Source organism: Crocodylus siamensis, chromosome 5, assembly GCF_052110815.1.
Source record: "Crocodylus siamensis isolate JL-2025a chromosome 5, ASM5211081v1, whole genome shotgun sequence".
Classification (NCBI taxonomy): Eukaryota; Metazoa; Chordata; order Crocodylia; family Crocodylidae; genus Crocodylus; species Crocodylus siamensis.
The window spans coordinates 137,804,069-137,823,846 of NC_143399.1; the positions used below are offsets into that span (position 1 = coordinate 137,804,069).

General features: G+C 42.1%; 1 protein-coding gene across 1 annotated transcript in view; it reads left to right on the top strand.

Moving 5' to 3' along the window:
- OSBPL10 (oxysterol binding protein like 10) overlaps positions 1 to 19,778 on the top strand; it is a 205,437-nt gene that overhangs the window by 46,606 nt on the left and 139,053 nt on the right. Inside the window, exons 2-3 of the mRNA XM_090046463.1 lie at positions 7,056 to 7,231; positions 8,825 to 8,904. Coding sequence (XP_089902589.1) covers positions 7,056 to 7,231; positions 8,825 to 8,904 — 256 coding nt within the window. The remainder of the gene's footprint in view (positions 1 to 7,055; positions 7,232 to 8,824; positions 8,905 to 19,778) is intronic.

Genomic DNA, 19,778 nt, shown 5'->3' on the forward strand with positions numbered 1-19,778 from the left:
TTTTACCTTATATATTAAGGTATTTATCCTAATATGACTAGATTTGAATCATGCTGCTCATATTGGTATTTAATTTATTTAATTGGCATTTTTTAATTGCCATTTAAGAGGTTTAAGCATTTTAAGATTAACTTGCAATTTCTGACTCTTGGGATAAGAGTTGGAAGAACATTTTGAGTCAAGGAGGACACAACTCTTTACCTGATGAAATGATGTAGTGGTGTTACACGTCAGACAAATAAGCCATCACCTATAAGAGGCGATGCAGAAGTATCTAGGCATGGCCAAGAATTCCAAATGATCCCAGGGAGTTGATACTCAACTTCCACTGAGTTTTTTGGGGAATTGAAACTGGGAACCTAGTTGTTAGGGCTGTGTGAAATTTATCTGAGTTTCATTTCAAACCTTTTTTTGACATGTTTTGAGCTTGAAACAGTGAAATTGAAATGAAACGAAAAGCTTTGAAATGAAGCGTGGGCACTCAAAACTTTTTTGAACGTTTTGAAACGTTTCAAGTTTTGAAGCATCCTGGTGGCGGGAGGCAGGGGAGAGCCAGGGCTGTGCTCTAAGCAGCTCTGCAGACCCATGGAGCTCAGCTCAGCGGTGGGAGGCGGAGCGTGGCCCTGGCTCTCCCCACCTCCCACTGCCGGGCTGAGCTCCATGTGGCTGCGGGCCTCTGGATCTGTGCGCTGGATGAGAGGAGGTTGCCTGGGACTGGTGGCAGCATGCATCTTCCCTGGTGCTGGGTGCAGGCTGCGCCCAGTACCGGTCCCAGGTGGCAGGGCAACCTCCTGTCATCCGGTGTGCAGATACAGGGGCTCACACCCCCAGGAGGAGTCCGGCACAGCCCTGCAGCCCTCCTGGGGGGTGCAGGCCCCAGATCTGTGCGCTGGATGAGAGGAGGCTGATGCTCTTGGCAAGTGTCAGGAGTTTTCCTTTGAACAGTTTGAGGTGCAGTTTCACACAAACCTCTGCTCTTTTCTCCTTGAGACTTGGCAGGCTTTGTGCCTTCTGAAGGGGCTACTGTCCCTGCAAATTTCATCTGAATCAGAGAAGAAATAACAACAGTTTAGGCATTTTCATGGTTCCCCATTAGCCTATGGGCAAAACGTTGAAACAGCAAAACAGTTTTGACAAAATGAAACAGAACAGTGCTTTGAAACCAGACGATGCAATGAAATGAAACACTGTCCCTTTGAAACGGGTGTCAAGATTAAACGATGCTGTTTTTTCCCAGCCCTACAAGTTATAATGAGCTATTCCAGAAATCACTATTGAAATGGTAACACTTTATTTTCCCAGTTCAAGTATTTTATAATAACTTCAAAACAAACCCAGTTAGACCAGTTAGGTCAGGGTCTTCAAGGGTACTTATGTCGTTGTGAAAGGGATGGCATAAAGGGTATTTGGAGAAGTGGCTGATTTGAGACTTCGGTCTCTGATGGAGCAGAAGCAGAGGTTAGTAGTGTGCTAAATAATCTGCTGAGGAAGGTAGGATTAATCTGTGGATGATTTAAAAGTGATGACATGACTTTGGTATTTGGTGCTAAGTTGAGTCTGGGAGTGTAAAGTTGGGAACAAAGTAGTCAGAACAGCGAGCCAGGAGGATTACCCTAGCTACAGTTTTAACATGACTTTGAGCCCAAGAGGTTTTATGTTGGTTCAGGTTTGAGATAAGGGCTTGTAAAAGAAGGGACATGTTGGAAATATTGTTTGGAAAGAGGAAGGAAAACTTTGATATCTCCTGCATGTGTGAATCCAGCTAAAGAATTATGTTGGAGGTAATGCCCCATATTCTATCTTGACTCGAATAGAAGCTGGAGTTGCAGCATGAGCTGCAGCTTCTTACAACTGACATAACTCTGTACAGCAGGGGTTGTCAACCGGGGTGCACCTATCCCTAGGGGTACTTGGAAAGGTCCTAGGGGGTACACACAGGTGGGTGGGGATGGAGCGCTACCACCTTGTGCTGCTGCCTTCCAGGAGCAGGGCTGGGGAGGTGAGGGCAGCAGCTCCCCTCTGCGGGCCGCACAGGTGTGGCCTGGCCAGCTGGATGCAGGGAGTGGGAGAAGCTTGCATGTGGCGGCCACTACTGCCATCCACCACTCTTGCACTGCCACCGTCGCTTGCCTCTTTCCTGTGGCTAGTCGCATGTGCAGCTCTGTGGCCTGCTGATGGGCAGTGCATGATTGGCTGGGTGCGAGGCACATCAGCAGCCCATGAAACCACATGTGCAGTTGGCAGTGGGAAGGTGGTGGCAGGGCGGGGCCATGGGTGGTGGTAGTGGCTGCCATATGCAATCCCCACCTCCCCACATCTGACTGCTGCTACCAAAAGGGGTACACTGCTTAAAAAGGTTGAAAACCCCTGCCGTACAGCAGCATGAAACCATGTAATGCTTTACATTCCCTATTTCCATATTAAGTCTTGTGCAAGTAGTAACAAATAGTATACCTGGCAAATACCAATTTTTAAAGTTTAACCATATTTAAGAGTTGAATTATATATACATCTTAATCAAAGATGCAGTAGGAGGTTGTCTACATTTTAAGTATGACCTCCTATGTAGTGTGCTTTGCTTGATGGGAGAGTGTTTTCTGAAATTTTTCCACCACCTTGGTGAAGAGCATAGATTTCATAGACATCAGGGCTGGAAGGGACCTCGGGAGATCGAGTCCAGCCCCCTGCCCAAAGGGCAGGAAGTCAGCTGGGGTCATAGGATCCCAGCAAGATAAGCATCCAATTGACTCTTGAAGGTGTTCAATGTAGGTGCTTGAACCGCCTCCGCTGGCAGACTGTTCCAGACCTTGGGGGCTTGGACAGTAAAGAAATTCTTCCTTATGTCCAGCCTGAAACGGTCTTGCAGGAGTTTGTGACCGTTCGACCTTGTCATCCCTTGGGGCGCTCTGGTGAACAAACGTTCCCCCAGATCCTGGTGGTCACCCCGATAAACTTATAGGTGGCCATCAGATCACCCCTGAGCCTGCGCTTTTCCAGGCTAAAAAGTCCCATGTCTCTCAGCCTGTCGTCGTAAGATCTGTTTTCCTGACCTCTGATCATGCGCGTGGCTCTCCTCTGGACTCTCTCAAGCTTCTCCACATCCTTTTTGAATTGTGGAGCCCAAAACTGGACGCAGTACTCCAGCTGCGGCCTCACCAAGGCCGAGTACAAGGGGAGAATGACGTCCCGGGATTTGCTCGAGAAGCATCTATGGATGCAAGCCAGCGTTTTGGTCGCTTTACTAGCTGCAGCATCGCATTGGAGGCTCATGTTCATCTTGTGGTCAATGATGACTCCCAAGTCTCTTTCTTCTGTAGTGCTATCCAACGTAGCACTGCCGAGCCTGTAAGGATGCTGCAGGTTTTTCCTCCCAAGGTGGAGAACCTTGCATTTTTTTGGTGTTAAGCACCATGAGGTTCTCGTCTGCCCGTTTGCTGAGCTTGTCCAGGTCAGCCTGGATCACCTGCCTATCTTCTGGCGTGGATGCTTTGCCCCAAAGTTTGGTGTCATCGGCGAACTTGGCCAGTCCACTCCTGACTCCAATGTCCACATCATTAATGAAGATGTTGAACAGTATGGGTCCCAGGACAGAGCCTTGAGGGACCCCACTGGTCACAGGGCACCATGATGAGTGACTGCTATCAATTACAACCCTCTGGGTCCGACCACGGAGCCAGTTTCCCAGCCAGTGGATCGTGGTGGAGCCAAGGCCACAACTGGGCAGTTTGGCCAAGAGGTGATCGTGGGATACCAGATCAAAGGCTTTTTTGAAGTCCAGATATATGACATCAATCTCTTCTCCCTTGTCCAGGTGATAGGTTACCTGGTCATAGAAGGAAATGAGATTGGTCAAACAAGACCTACCCGCAACAAACCCATGCTGGCTACCCCTTAGGAAGTTAGCCTGGGCCAGTCCCTCAAGGATGGCCTCCTTAATAAACTTTTCTAAGATCTTCCCCAGGATAGAAGTCAGGCTAATGGGCCTGTAGTTAGCCGGATCCACTCTCCTCCCTTTCTTGAAGATCGGCACCACATTGGCCTTCTTCCAGTCTTTGGGCACTACACCAGAGCACCAGGAGTTTTCAAAGATCCGTGCCAGGGGCTGGGCTATGATGCTCGCCAGCTCCTTGAGTACCCTGGGGTGCAGATTGTCAGGGCCGGCTGACGTGTACTGTTTTTTCCATGCTTAAATTATGAACATGAATTATAAAAATACTTTATGGTTCCAGGTCTGAGGCTTAAGAAAAAAAGAATAAATCCTCAGTCTGTGATGCTGAAATTGGAGGTATTTTTATTTTGCATTGCCTCATTTTTACAGGCTGAAGTAAGGTTATCGTTGTTCATCTTTCAGTCTTAATAAGTGGATTATTGTGGAGAACTTTTTAAAAATAATTGTGAATGAGTGCAGTTGGAAGGGCTTTTTAATACCTTTGAAATGTCAGGAATTTAATGAGAAGAAATGAAGGGCTTGCATTTTCAGATTTTGAATACCTCAGTATTGATGTGGAAATTTGCCATACTGCGTACTGTGTTACAATGATGTCTGTTGTAAATCCTTCCATTAAGATGACTTTGCACACACTTTCTGTAAATATACTCTCCAGTTTTGGTAAATTGTTCTTTTTTTCTCTCAACAATCTACCTTGGAACCATTCAAATATTAAACTTAAGTGTAAGGAATTTTTGTAATTGGACTTTGTATAAATTAGTGCAATCCAGTTTTGAAGTATTGCATGACTCCCATCAGCTGTAAATTCTTAGTTTTAAGTTTTTGGATAAAGTGTATACCTTAGAGAGACGAGGTTCTTTGGGTAAATCACATATATATTTGCCCAAATAATCTTGTCTGCCTATGTCCTGAGACCAGCATGGCTACCACCCACTACCTTAGAGAGAAACATTGTTGAAAGAAAAATTATGCTGCTTTTTCTTTCTGCCCACTTCTCTGCCAGGTTACAGGAGCAATGGGTAAGGCAAGCACAATGCTGTGTTTATGGGTACCCCAGCCCAACTGATTAGCTCCTTTTTAAATCGGCACCCTAACAACAGTGGGGCACAGCCCCCATGGAGGGCTGCACCACACAGCTCTCAGTTTGGCAACACAAATGGAACTGTCAACCAACCTGTACCATGCAACTGGCATTTGGCTAAGCAGTGGGGACCCTGCCACATCTTCCATTTAAGAAGCAATGGAAACCAGTCATAAAAACATTTTGTGGAATATTGCTACGGCTGGTTTCTCACTTTGCCACAGCACTAATTGACTGAACTTGTGAATGGGCACAACACATTTATGGCACAACACAGGTAAACTGCATCTAAAGTGTAGTGTCTGCCATGGACCTCACTATTTGATGATGATGATGATGATGATGTTCTAATAGTAGTTCGTTGATTTGCTAGTCACAGGTACATCATAAACCCTGAAGCGACAGGCTTGAAATACCACGTGGAGGGTATAGCTTCCTCTGTGTGTGTGTGTTTGTGTGTATGATTATGTGTATGTCAGGTTACACCTTTTGGGTATTTTTTGTAAAAGCAGAAGCTTATTCAGTTAAAAATCCCTCTTCTCATATGAGTTTCCTTAAACTTGCCAGTTTGGTGATAATTCATAATAGTCAGAGGTACTGTTTAAAAAAAATAATGAAAGCAAGCTATAAAAAATCCATTCTCCCTGTTGCATTTCATAGATTTCATAGACATCAGGGCTGGAAGGGACCTCGGGAGATCGAGTCCAGCCCCCTGCCCAAAGGGCAGGAAGTCAGCTGGGGTCATAGGATCCCAGCAAGATAAGCATCCAATTGACTCTTGAAGGTGTTCAGTGTAGGTGCTTGAACCACCTCCGCTGGCAGACTGTTCCAGACGTTGGGGGCTCGGACAGTAAAGAAATTCTTCCTTATGTCCAGCCTGAAACGGTCTTGCAGGAGTTTGTGACCATTCCACCTCGTCATCCCTTGGGGCGCTCTGGTGAACATTCCCCCAAATCCTGGTGGTCACTCCTGATAAATTTATAGGTGGCCATCAGATCACCCCTGAGCCTACGCTTTTCCAGGCTAAAGAGTCCCATGTCTCTCAGCCTATCATCGTCAAATCTGTTTTCCTGACCTCTGATCATGCGCGTGGCTCTCTTCTGGACTCTCTCAAGCTTCTCCACATCCTTTTTGAATTGTGGAGCCCAAAACTGGACACAGTACTCCCAGCCAGTTTGAGTGGGGCAAACCCCCTTCCTGGACCCAGATCCCAGCCAGGGTTTGTCTTGGGGGCTGGGGGGAGGGGTACCCCCCCTGAAAACTGGGCTGCACCCCAGCTGGGCTTGCCCCTGCACCCCATCCCACCCCACCCCCTTGTCAGCCAGCCCTCACTGCTCCAGCTAGGGAGCACAAGGATAGGGCCAGCTCTGCTCTCCGGAGCAGACAACATAGCCCAGCCCAGGGCTGAAAAGCATGCTGAGGGCTGTGATTCAACACTTGAACCAGGAGGGTTGGACAAGGAGTCTCAGACAGAAATTCCACAAACCAGCTTAACCCAAATCAGTTAAGTCTGATACCACATTCAACCAGGTGCATCCCAAACCTGTTTCAGCCATTTTGAAATTGTTATGAGCTTATGTTCTGTTACAGGCCCAAACCAACCTCTGATCATCCAAACCAGTCCATATGCAACTTCTGTCCCTAGCCCAGCTGTTTGAGTTTGGAGGCAGGAGAACAGATATCTGTCCTAGCTCTGGTCTTGGCCCATACTTTTCCACTCTAGCCTGTCTACTACTTCCTCCCTCAGTTTCAGAAGAAAAGCCAGAGACCCCAAAGTCTCCTTCCCATATGAAGAGGTTAATATCTTTGTGTGGAAAATCCCTCTATAAATCTAGACACCTGCCAGGGACATGAGTCCTTAATAAATTTGGGGGTTTTGTTATTTCATCTAGTTTTAAATATTTTTTCAGTTTTTAATATTTCTCTGTTAAACAAATTTATAATTTTTTTTTCTCTTTACCAACTACATTTGAAAACTCCCTTGTTCAGTATTTTCTTTAATCATTATTATCTTTTTTTTCACAGATACTTTGTGCTGGATTTTGAGACTGGGATTCTGCAGTATTTTGTGAATGAACAAAGTAAAAATCAGAAGCCACGAGGAGCCGTGTCTTTAGCTGGAGCCATCATATCTCCTAGTGATGAAGCACCACACATGTTGGTAGTATACTCTGCTAATGGAGAGATGTATAAGCTGAGAGGTACAGACATTTACTAGTTGCTATACAAATATGTCTGTAAAACTAGCCTTTTCTCCTATTTTATAAGCTGTTTTCCATCTCTCCCTCCTTTTAACTACAACAAAAAAACAAGTTGAAATTTATATTGGTTATATTGTTGTGTTTGCCTCCCCTAACACTGACTCCTCCCTCCACCCTTTCTAGTTTTTACATTTTAATTGGTCTCTCCATTTTATATATTGCTTTTATGCATGTCCTTTCACAGCATCTGTTGAACTGAGCTGGGCTCATGAAAACTTGTGCTTTCTCTATTTACCGTGTGCATGTGTGTGCGTATTTTTACATAGATATAGATTACATTTGTGTGTGTGATCTATATAGATCTATGTATGTAGAGGCATGCATGTATGCATATATATTGGTTGGTCTATAAGGTACAAATCCTTCCTGCCTTTTGTATTGCTGTGTCCAATAAATGGCTACATTACTGCATATTTTTAAATATATTGCTGTGGGCGTGTATGTGAGAATGGCAAATTGATAGTGCCATGCACCCTATTTTGAATCAAAGGATGAGAGAGTTGACTTCATTATTCACTTAGTACAACACAATCTAATTAGGGATGTTGCCTGGCTTCCTTCCTCCCGCCCCTCCCCCTCCGTCCCCCCCAGCCCCACAATCCGATACAGTACATTTAGAGGAAACAGCAGCAAATCTGTTGATAGGTTGGAGAGTATACAAAAAGAATGCTGAGAAACTTATTATCATATTCTAGTTCTGTCAAATACTGACAAGATAATATTACTATAGGATCTTTATATAAATTTTTCTGTTCTGTCTCTCTACTAGATAATATTAGGTTTCTGAATAACTTGGGTTTTTTGTGGGTTTTTTTTAATATGGCTTTTTGGAAATCTGACTTGGACTTTTTCAGTATAATTGGTTGGCTCGATTTTTATGGCTATATCCAGTCCATTAATTTTGTGTTTGATTAAAATGTTGCTAGGGTAAAATTAACTAGTCGCCAGCTATAATATGTTTAATACTTTAGGTGGGAAGCTTGTTTTTTGCTTTCTTCTTTTTCTACTTAAAAAGCCTCCCAAGATGTCTTGGCACATCATAGAGAGAGAAAAGTCATGAGCACTACTAGTGCTACCAGGGAGCAAGTGTACTACCATGTCAACTAGGGTTTGAATGTACAGTGTATCATCTAATCTGTGCTGTTATGTTATGTGCATGCTTTTATTCCCATGGTAAATGCCAGGTACCTCCATGCTAACAAAGGAGCAAACCACTTTGTACCGAATGTGGGGTAAGATGTACATATAGGCATACCACAAATTAACTGATGCAGTGGGGTAGCAAACCCTAACTTCCCATACAGGAATACTAGCTATGTTGGTATAAGGCACCATCATTCAGATTTGTTCCAATTAAATGTATTCATATGGAATACCTTTTACAAAGTTTTATATGCAACAAATAACTCTATAATTTTACCTAGGAAAGCTTTTAGAGAGCTATCAAATTAAAAAACTTGTTTTATTTTATTTTCCCTTTTAATATTATTTTGGCTTTTGTACAGTCTATGCACTCTTGTGTCTCATTTCTAGCTGCTGATGCAAAAGAGAAACAATACTGGGTGACTCAGCTTCGATCTTGTGCCAAGTACCACACGGAAGGTAATTCTAAGGTAAATAAGTACAAGAGAGAAAAAACCTTGTTGTATTTAATAGTGGGGGGGAGGGGAGGGGTAAATGGAGAACAAAATAACCTGGAAGATTGACTACTGTTGTTAATGGGTTAACTTCTGGGGTGTTTTTGCATTTCAACTTTATTTTGTTATTCATTTAAAAAAAGTTTTCTAGCCAGATAAATACAAGTGTATGGCAGTGACTCTTATTATTCATTATTTCAGAGAGGGAGTTAGACTGACTAGGTAACTGGGATGAGGAGGTTTTAAAAAAGAATAAACATAGGAAGAAATCTCTGTTTCTTTAATCTTTATGTAAATGTTTGGCACCTCAGAGGTCTGAAGTATTACTGCATAGGTAGATTTAGTAGATGGATAACTAATTTGTAACGATCTGGGAGTCTGAAAATGATTATGCAGTCTGGTAAGCCAGAATATAAACTTAGGGTTGCAAACTGCTGAAAACATTTCAAATAATAATTGATTGCCTCATTTGCTGCCAGCATATGACAAGAACAAGTTGTAATATCTTACAAAATGAAGACTTCTTGGAAAGAAATCTTAAAATAACAAGTAATGATATATTTTTTTTTTAAATAGTTGTGTGACTTGGCTTTGGCAGGTAATGAAATCCATAGTTCTGCCTCTGCCACTAGTCTAAATGTGAGCTACACCTGGCAAGACTGAAGTGGATAGTCTGATCTGTGGCTTTGTGTATACTAGGCTGTTTTTTTCCCCCCGCCCCATAGCAGTTAATTGGCAGATAATTCACTTGGTAGTTTAGCTAAGGCCTTTGTACTTAGAGTGTAGTTGCTCCACAAACCTCTCTTAGGTAGAGGGCAGAAAACCTGTATGTGTTGTGAAAAAAGTATCTCAGCTCAGCCTGGCATGTTTGTACGCAGCTGACTACCAGTTAATTCAAGTTACATAGTGCTGGTTATCTCTTGTATAGTAAAACCTTCTGAAAAGAACTGGTAAACTCAATCTACTTAATAATAAACAGTTTTCCAGCATGTATAAACAAAACAGCTCATTTCCGAGTTTCAAGTATGATTTTTTGTCTGGACTTTACACTTTCTTTTGGAAGGGTGACTTTGTTTTCACCCTCAAGCAATTGAATATTATGGATAGAGTTTGTTCAGTTTCCACAATTTTTAAAAATGATATCCTCCACCCCCCCCCAAAAAAAAAAAAAAAAAGCGAGGGTGTGGGGAGGAAAAAACATCTTACTACATCTTGAGCGTGATTTTATTGAACAAACTATTAAGAGTTAAAATATATAAATCCTATTTTAAAAGATGCTGCTACCACCTGGTTCTTGGCAGTAATTTGCAACTGTTCATGTCTAAAGATAATACAGGTTATTTACAAGTCACACAATTGTAAGTAATTTCTTATGTTTCCAGATGTGCATACAACATGCACATTATCAGAGTGACTGTCTAGAGTCTACTCTTTTGTATTGGCAGAAGTGTGGCTTAACACTGACCCCTTTCCCTCTCTCTCCCATTTTCCCACCGTTGTATTGTTCAGATCTCTGGCAACTGCAGTGATTGCTTACCAAAAAAGTACTATGAGGAAAAAGCAAATACTCTTTAGCTTGTTTTTGTAGCTGAAAACAGTGGAAGGCCAGCACCACATGATTAACAACATGCTTCTTTAGACAAATACTGGTTTGTGGACTACAGTAGAGGAAATGTGTAGGAAATAGAAGTTTAGAGCTTGGTACATTGTTCAGTGCTGATGTTGCAGTTGGCAAAGCAAATCTGTTAAGATGTGCTTGAATGTTGCAGTGTTTAAAATCTGTGGAAGAGAGCAACTGGTGTGTGATTTGTATATTGAAAGGGAAATGATCAATTGGAAGATGGTATTAAAACTATTGTATAGATTATTCAATATTTAATGCTGCAATCCTAGTTTTAAGGAATGGAAGAGCAGTAATAGAGATATATGAAAATCTTCTAAAATTCTGGCAGGCTTTTTGTTAATTTCATTCCTTGCACTAGTCTTGCATTAATAGAACAGTAGGGAATATTAATAAATAGCAAGACAAGCTTTTGTTTGAATGAAGTCAGTACTAAGTAATATCTGATGGTGTGCTAGGCTTTGTTTTTGGGTTACAAACACTGAGGCTTGAATTTTAGGTGTAAGATTTTGAGAATAATGTAAATAACTTCAGTGATTTAGTTGTCATCTTATGGGCTTGTTTTTCAATGCAAAATTAACTTGAGTATTTTTCTTGCCTTGAATCCTGTGTGTGGTGTCTCCCCTCCCTCCCCCCCCATTTGCCTTTCCACTTGAGAGGAGTGGTATATTGGCCAAACACCATGACTGTTGGATTTTGCTCAACAAGTCAGTGCCCACGTGGGATCCAATAATCCTCCAATGCTTTTCCCAGCTCCCTGGTGTGTGAAGGATGAACAAATTCTTCAGTTTTTGGTGGGAACTGTAGCTTAGCTTACTGAAATTCTAAAAACTATCAACTATTATAGGATGACCATATGGGACTGCCCTGTCATCCCCTACTCTCCTAGGTTTCTTAGGCAGGATGGAGCTGGTTGGGAATGCAGTCCCCGCCCAAGCTCTGCCAGGTCCCTCAGTGGAGGGAGCATCCAGCCTGAACCCAGGGATTGTCCCATGCATATGTGAGCTCTGCCGCCACCCCAGTGTCTCTGTCTTCCTGGCATCATGCTGCCTTCCTGTCACTCCACCCTCTTCCTCTCTAGCTTTTATCCTCCATCCCTTCAGCACAGGCCTCAAAGCCTGTGGGGAACACAAATCTGTGACTGCCCTGTGCCACCAGGGACATGAGGTTGGTGTCTCGTCATCTGGGGAGAGCCTGGGTGAGCTGGCAGAGGCCAGTGCTGTCCCTGTCTACCTGCCCAGCTGGAGATGGCTGGAGGATGCTGTTGGTGGGGGGTGGGGAGAAACCATGCTACTGCCAGGGCCAGGCTGGGCACACCAAGCTCCTTAGCTCCACTGCAGCCCCCCAAGGGTACCACTGGGCAGCAGTCGTCATGCAGTCCTGTCATGTCTGCATGTAGGGCTGAAAGCAGAGAAGAGCAATGCCATGCACAGTCTATATCTGTGAACCCCCATGAAGATGGCATATATCTAGGTAGGGTGGGTGGGGTTTAGGTCTACCCAGTGGGGATGGGGATACTTAGGAGAGTGAGTTAAGGAAGGCCGGGGCCACTGGACAGGGGTGCAGTGTGGAGCTGCCTTTTGGAAGGGAGAGGGTGCAGTACCGGCTCCTGAAGTGTCCTGCCTTGCTCCTGAGCAGCCCACCCCCACAGGCTCAGAGTGGCTCCCAGACATGGACCCCCCACTCCACGTGGGGTAGGGGTCAGAGCCACCCCTCCCCTTCTCCCCATTGTCTTTGTGGCTGTTATCTTTGTGAACTCACGGAGGTCAGGTAGTGAAAATAAGTAGGATGAAATGAAAGAAAGATGAGTACAAAGTACTGCCTGTAGGATGGAAGAAATACAAAATCCTAGAAACGTAGGACTGGGAGGGATTTCTAGTCAACTCCTTGCTCCTGGCAGGATCTGCCCTCTCCAAACAAACCCAGATGAATGTTTCTTTAACCTTCATTTAAGCTTTCAATTATGGAAATTCCACTTCTCCAGGTTATGCATTCCAGTACTTCATTGCTTTTTATTAAGAAAAATCTTTTTAATATCAACCTAAATAGGGAGAGACTAGTTAGACTGCAGTAGTACAGAAAACAAGCTAGAGTGGTATAGTGATAGTGGTTCAAAAACTAAATACAGATAAATAGCATAATATATTTGCAAACATGACATGAGGAAGAAATAGGTTGAAAGAATTAGGATTATTCAGGCTAGAGATGAGATGACTGAGAGGGGTTTGAGAAGTCTTCAAATTGAAAAAGGGCATAGTGGTGATTTGTGGTCAGGATAGTGATCAATTATTTTCTGTCTGCTGGGAATAAAACCAGGACTGATAAGTTTTTTTAAATTTCAATAAGGGAAATTTTAAACTTGGTATTACCTACAGAGGTTGTAGAATCCCTGTTATCAGAAGCTGTTACCTGCAGGCAACTCACTTACCTGTGTTTTTTTTTTTTTTTTTTTTCAGAAAAGGAAAACCTCTCGAGTTTCATGTATTTTACTGGGTGAGGGCAGCAACTACTATGAACATAGAAACTTGACTGCTCTTTGCACATTTGGCTGCTCTCACTTGAGAGGTAGATAGTGCAGGTTAACTCTGCAGTGAAGATTATACTTGCAGTGTTCTGGGAAATCCATCCTGAAATACTGTAGGGGGAAAAGGGGTGTCTTTCTCTCTCCCCTGGATGGATAAACTTCAGTAGTAAGGGAACATTTCCTTTTTTACAACAAAAATACAACAAAAGCTGTCCAGCTTCTATCAACTTAAGCATGCATTTACCAGAAAGAACAAGTTGACTTTCTATGTCAACTGTTTTTATTTTCATTTAAATTGGGAGGAAAGGCTTGATTTCCTTCAGAGCTGTTGAGAACCAACAGTTCCTCCTTAGATCAGTAGAAATCACTATGCTTGATTTAGACACTGATCCACTTAGCCAATCTTTTATACAAGTCTCTAATTCCCATGTGTGCCAGTCTATAAAATAATCTAATCCTTTTTTGGATGTGACAGCAAATTATCAAGAAGTTAATTTTTTAAAATTCCGTTCTTAATTTTATAGCGGTTTTCTATTTTTCTTGGGAGAATAAATGTCTTTTTTGTTTGAGAATTCATCTTGCCCTTTTGTTATAGGGAGAGTAAGGCAAAAGAGGGGGATGACTTCCCTAACTTTTATATTTCTTTCAAAAATAATTTTCAGCTATTAAAACAGAAAGATGCATTGTTTCTCTGAATGAATAGAAATAATTAAAACCTAATAAATTGTTCCTCCCAGGAATATGGGAGGAATATGAAGTGTAGAACTATGTGCTTGAGTTTTCAAATACTAGTGGTACTTTTCCAAAAAATGAAATTAGGGAAGTTTGGATTGTTGTAGTATATGCAAACCCTTTTACAACATAGTTTTGTTTTATACCCTGGTTAACTCATGTAAGTATTTATGGAAGTCTTTTTGCTACTGCCTCAGAACTTTCTTATAAACTTTTTGATGCAAAGGCTGTGGCTGTCCACTGTTCCAAGATTCTTGTGCTATTGGACATGACTTATTAACCTATGTTTCAACCAAGAGTTTCAGCTTATAGTGAGACAGGTTTTAGTGTGGCGGTATTGTAAGCACTTTGTTTTTCCTATGAGTATTGTTCGTAGCAGTTTTAATTAAAAACAGATCATTTACCTGTAGCATTGCAAGCTTGATTTTGAAAGCTTGATTAAACTAACCAAGTATTTTTTTGTCTGCAATAATATTGTGGAAGATTAATCCATCAGTAGTATATGCAAACCCTTTTACAACATAGTTTTGTTTTGTACCCTGGTTAACTCATGTAAGTATTTATGGAAGAAGGGGACAAACTAAATGCTTGACCCAAATCCCCAGTGATCTCTGGGAAAATCAGTTTCAGATCTAGCAGAGTGCTTGGTTTGGATGCCTTATTTAAATGTATATTATTTAATTTTCTTTATAGTGTGCCTTTCTTGCTTTACCTGTAGATACTATAATGAAGAGAGGATAACAAGTGTTATGTGTGTTTTTATACTTTTAAGTTTTAAACTTAAAGTAAAATGTTGTTCAGCACTTGCAAGGTAGATCGAGCTATTTCTTCTCATCCTGTTAACCCTTTCTAATATTACGTACTGAACAGGGTTTGGTCTATCCATCAGTCCCCAAGTAAAGTGCTGAGAAGTTGTTGTGGTACTGCATTCTTCCCTCTGACTTTGGTAATGTTGCTAAAGATGGTAACTTTTGGATGTGATTTGCAGCCAAAGTTCTGGCCACTCTTGCTCATTAAGTATACACCTGCATTGCAGCAGTGGCATGTGCTGGCCTGACAGTTCCTGAGGACATCCCTCCCACCTGTAAGTCTGCTGAAGATGCTTCAGGGCATCCACGTGGGTGTGCTTTTGAGACATGGCATGCTTGACAGTGACCTTGCAGTGGTGTCATAGGTGCACTGCCAGGTTTAGATTGTGCCTATAGCAGCAAGGGGGAAAACAGAGCATGCCCAGGAGCTTCCTATCTGAGATATGTGGCTCCTGCATTATAGACAAGTCCTAAGTGTCTTATTAGTCCTGTTTCTAGTAAGTCAGGTTGTTCATATTTGCATGCATTTCTAGCAGTTCTTTTCATAGTTTCATAGATGTTAGGGGCTGGAAGGGACCTTGCAGACTATTGGGTCCAGCACCCCTGCACTTGTAAGAAAATTTTCTGCCCATTTCCTTTGCCCTTTCAGTTGAATATAGGTTTTCTTGCTTTTTTTATCTTAAGTGGTTATATTGAAAAAAAAAATTCCTCCCCCTTCCTGCCATGGAAATTCATAACAAAAACAAGCAAAACAGCCTGCTCCCCTCGAAGTGCCACAGACTGCACAAAATGCTCTGAGGATTCTGCTGTTGCTACTGACTTTACATAGAAGAAGCTCAGGCACTGGTGAGGGATGGCAGTATGCAACTTTGATTCTCACAATACGCTATTAACCAGGTATAACCACTTTGGTGTAGAAGAGCCTGTATATCATGTATCCTTTACGGTACTTTTCGAGGTGTTAAAAACTTTTTTTATTTTTTTATTTTTAGAGTAGCTTGGACTCTTCTAAAAGTGGTGCTAAGCAGAGCAAAATATTTATTATTGTTTGTTGGTGTTTTGTTTTTAGTGGGGGGAAGTTGTGTGTGGTGTTTTTTTTTGTTTTGTTTTGTTTTCCCCTCCCCCCCTTTTTTTTTGAAACTCAAATTAACAAATTCTACCAAGACTCAGGCAGATCTGTGGTCAGTGTTAGCTATTGTTCTGTATTTTGCTTGTTCTTTTAAAGAATTGCAATTTTTGATGATAGTTGGGGACCAACACTTTTTTTGGCACAAAGTAATGCTCAGGTATATGTGAAAATGGAAGCAGGTGTGAAGAGGAGGAAATGCTGGACTTGCACTGGGTTTTGATGTGAAAGCTGCTCTCAATCATTTATTTGAACTCTGTACTTTGGCACCCTGAGGATTCTTTTTCTCTGTCGCAAAATAATTTCCAAATTCCTTACCATGGAATTGTCCACTGCTGTCTTCCTGTATGGCTGGTTGGTGCTGGTTGTTTGTCCATACAGAAATCCCCTTTGGGCCAATAATAGAAGTTGGTGCAGAGCATTAAAATATGTTCAGAGTGAGAGAGAAGTCCTTTTTTCATTAAACATTTTAGGTCAGGCAGGAATAACTTTTTAAAATAAAAATCATCTAGAGTTCTATATTTCTGACTTGCAGCTTTTCTACACTACACTAGTCAGTTGAAAAACCACCAAGTAATCAAGGTATACTGGAACAATCAGCCTAAATAATGTAGTGCCAATGTAGTATAGATTTAATCCTGTGAAAAATTTAACTTTTTTTTATAAGTAGAGAGAGAGAAAACAAGTCCATAGACAACTTGTGGCTCACCATTGCAGATGTGCACAGTGACAGAACTGGGCGGTCATCCTGCCAACTTTGACTCTCACTATCCCACCCCAAGCTGAACTAGGGGTATTATTTTGTTTTGCCCTGGGTGAATTATCTGTTACAGGTTTTCATTATTTCCCCTCTTCTCTTTTATGTAACTGACTTTGAGGTTTATAAAAGATCCTCTTGCTTTTCTTTCTTGGTTTTCTAGAACAGTGGTCTCCAAACTTTTTTGATCCCGCACTCCTATCAGTAAAAAAATTTTTGAGCATGCACCCCCAATATATGTATATTTATATAAATATAAATAGAAGTTCTAATATTTTGTTCCCACACCCCAATGGATTGCCTTGCACACCCCTTGGGGTGCAGGCACCCCACTTTGGAGACCATTGCTCTCAAACTCATTTTCTTTCACTCCAGTTGATTGAAAGCACACATTTCTTAATAAGAACAAGGAACTGTAAACATTTACCCAATAAAAATATTAAAAGTGAACAAGCAGATGGTCTCTCTTGTAACCTAAAGCTCATTTCTATTGCATGTGTATATGAAAGACTTTCTGTACAGGATCTGGGGATATATATCACTTCTTCCAACTGCTTTGCCTCGCCCTTAAATGCCTCTCTCTCATTTAAAAGAAAGAAAAAAAAAAAAGAAAAAGGAAAAAAAAAGCTTTCAGCTATGATCTCATAATAATCATCATTGTAGCTGATAATTAGTTGCCCAGGTTAGGATCCTCTGAGGTTTTGTAGCAATGTGGACTCAGTTTACTTTCATATAGAAAGGTTCAGATTTTCTTCTATACTTCTCTTGATGTTTTCATAATTCTGTATTATGTGGCAGTATTTGTGCATTTAGAATTGGTCATCTTGCATTGCAGTTCATTGTACTCTGCATGTTACCCAAACTTTGCCAACAGCTCTATACTTTCATGAACAGTGGGAAAAAAACTGGTATTTGTGCCTTACAACACCCTCTCTATTGATTTATAAGCACAACAGACAAAGCACTGAGAGTTACCTACTGAAAATGCAACCCTCTTTGGTGTCCAGTATAGCGCTAAAAAGTAATCTTTGGTTTAAGCCAGTACTATAAAACCATTGTTTCATTTCACAAGATGTTTTGTTTGGTTTTTGTTTTTCAAGAGCCTAGCATCATTGGCTAGGCATTAGGCCTGTGGGGAGAAGGGCTGGCTATCCAGAGAAAGCATCTCCTCAATGCTCTGGATGATCTCACTTGCTTTGGGAATGCATCCCCCTTTCTGTCCACCTTTTCCCCACTTGTCCAAGGTGGCCTGCCTCTGCTTTGTGGAGAAGGGGGCTTTGGAGCGAGTGGGGGACTTCCCTGGCACACTTGCACTGGTGCCAGGCTGAGCAGGAAGAAGAGCACATGGGTGCTGCCTCCTCAGATGCAGCAGCATCGCCGTGGTGGAAAAATGTCTCACATCCTTGCCAAGACTCATGTGCCTTCGGCAGTGCTGGCCGATGGCAAACCTGAGATCATCTGCCAGCTCAAAATGCTCCCACACTACACTACTCCCCTGCTTCTGGGTTGAGGATGAGGATCCTGCCTTATCTCACGCCTCAGCAGGCTGAGGCTCAACAGCAGGAGGAGCTCCCTCAGCTGAGCCACTTGCCTCCACAACCTCCTCCAAGGTGCTGCTTTCTGGAGGAGACCTGGGTCTACAGGAAATTTGAGGGGTGTGGAGCATAAACTCTGATTCTCCCTCAGTCCCCAGAATTGCTCGAGCCAGCGTGCTCAGCATCCCTGGTTCCAGCTTCAGCTCCTCCTCTGGCAGTGGGAGGCTCACGCTGAGAGATGAAATTGGGGTGGAGGAGACGGTGATTCCACTGCTTGACACCTCCCTTTCCAGCATGCTTCATGTTGATTTTTCTTGTGCTTTAAAAGGTCTCTGTGTGTGTCAGTCCTTTTGTATTGTGTTTTTATTCCCTCTTGTGTGTGTGTGCACTGCACCCTCTTCAATTGTTTGCTTCAGTGTTCAGAGTTATGTAAAAATTGTGTGCTGTTTATCGCCTGTCTGTTGTCTTCTGTGAATATCTGATTTTCTTCTTTATAGTGTGTGTTTGTGCACATGTGCACAATCTGTTTGCCTCCTTGCACAGTGATGGATCACACTGCAAAGGAAAACACAGCTTTCTTTTTTTCAAAGTTTCCCAAAAAAAAAAAAAGAGCAAATATAAATTCAAAGAGATGAATTGAATAGTAATTGAATAGCTAAGCTAAGATGAGCTAAATCCTACCCAATCCTTTCTAACAACAAAAAGGAGCAGGCAAGTTCAACTACTGCGTAAAGCAAGCTGAAATTCTTGTGTCTGAGGGTTCCTTTCTCATGCAGTACCTGAGAGGGAACAAGCTAGGAAAAGGCACAGCACACCTCCAAACAGAGGCTTTTTATACTGTTTCTACGTCTCTCCCCCCCAGATGCTGTCATTGGAAAGGCAGCCAGAGAGAAATCCTTCTCACTGGCCACCTACACGTCAGTCTTCCCCCCACCCCGCTCCCCTTCCCTCTTCTAATTTTCACTTTCAGTATCCGAAGCATTTCCGAAGTGCTTCGGAAGCTCTGAACTGCTTCAGACATTTTAAGTGAGCCCGCGGTTTGCTCTGGGCATGGTGCTTTGGACGTCAAAGTGTCCGAAGCGGCCCCATATCCGAAGCCTTGCACAAGCCTAGGCATGCATGTCCCTGGTGTAGCATTTTATATGATACTCATTTGGATTTACCTAAGGGTGTTTTAAAGACTTCTTAAAAACATAATTTCTTTCTAAAAGCCAGTGATCAAAAGCTTTAATGCTACACTAATTAAGCCTCAGAGACCAGGATGTTGGTTACAACAGAGTGACTTCATTTTTCATTTACAGTACCATAAACTAAAGAGCATATGTAGTTCTACACTATTTTTTTTCAATTCTGAGATTCAACAATTGATAGCAAAATCTTCCTTTTTTTATTTATTTCTTAAAAGTAAAAGAAAATGCCACCTAACTGCATTATTGTGTTCTCTCTGATATAGTGTATAGGTAATATATTTTAGCATGTTTGTAACAGCTGCTTCTGATTAATTTTAGAAGTAATTTAATATACAGCAGAACAGTGGTTAATTTAGCGGCATCAAAATTAGTCTTGGGAAAAAGTTTGCAATTCATGGAGGATCAGAAGAGGGAGAGCATTGAATGTGCATTAGAAAGCAATCATTTTTATTTCCTTCTCTGCATATGAAGAATTCAGAGATGAGGGCAGGTCTGTAGTGCACACTTGTTGGCTTACCTCTGCTGGGGGTATGAAGATGTTATTTGTGACTTACAT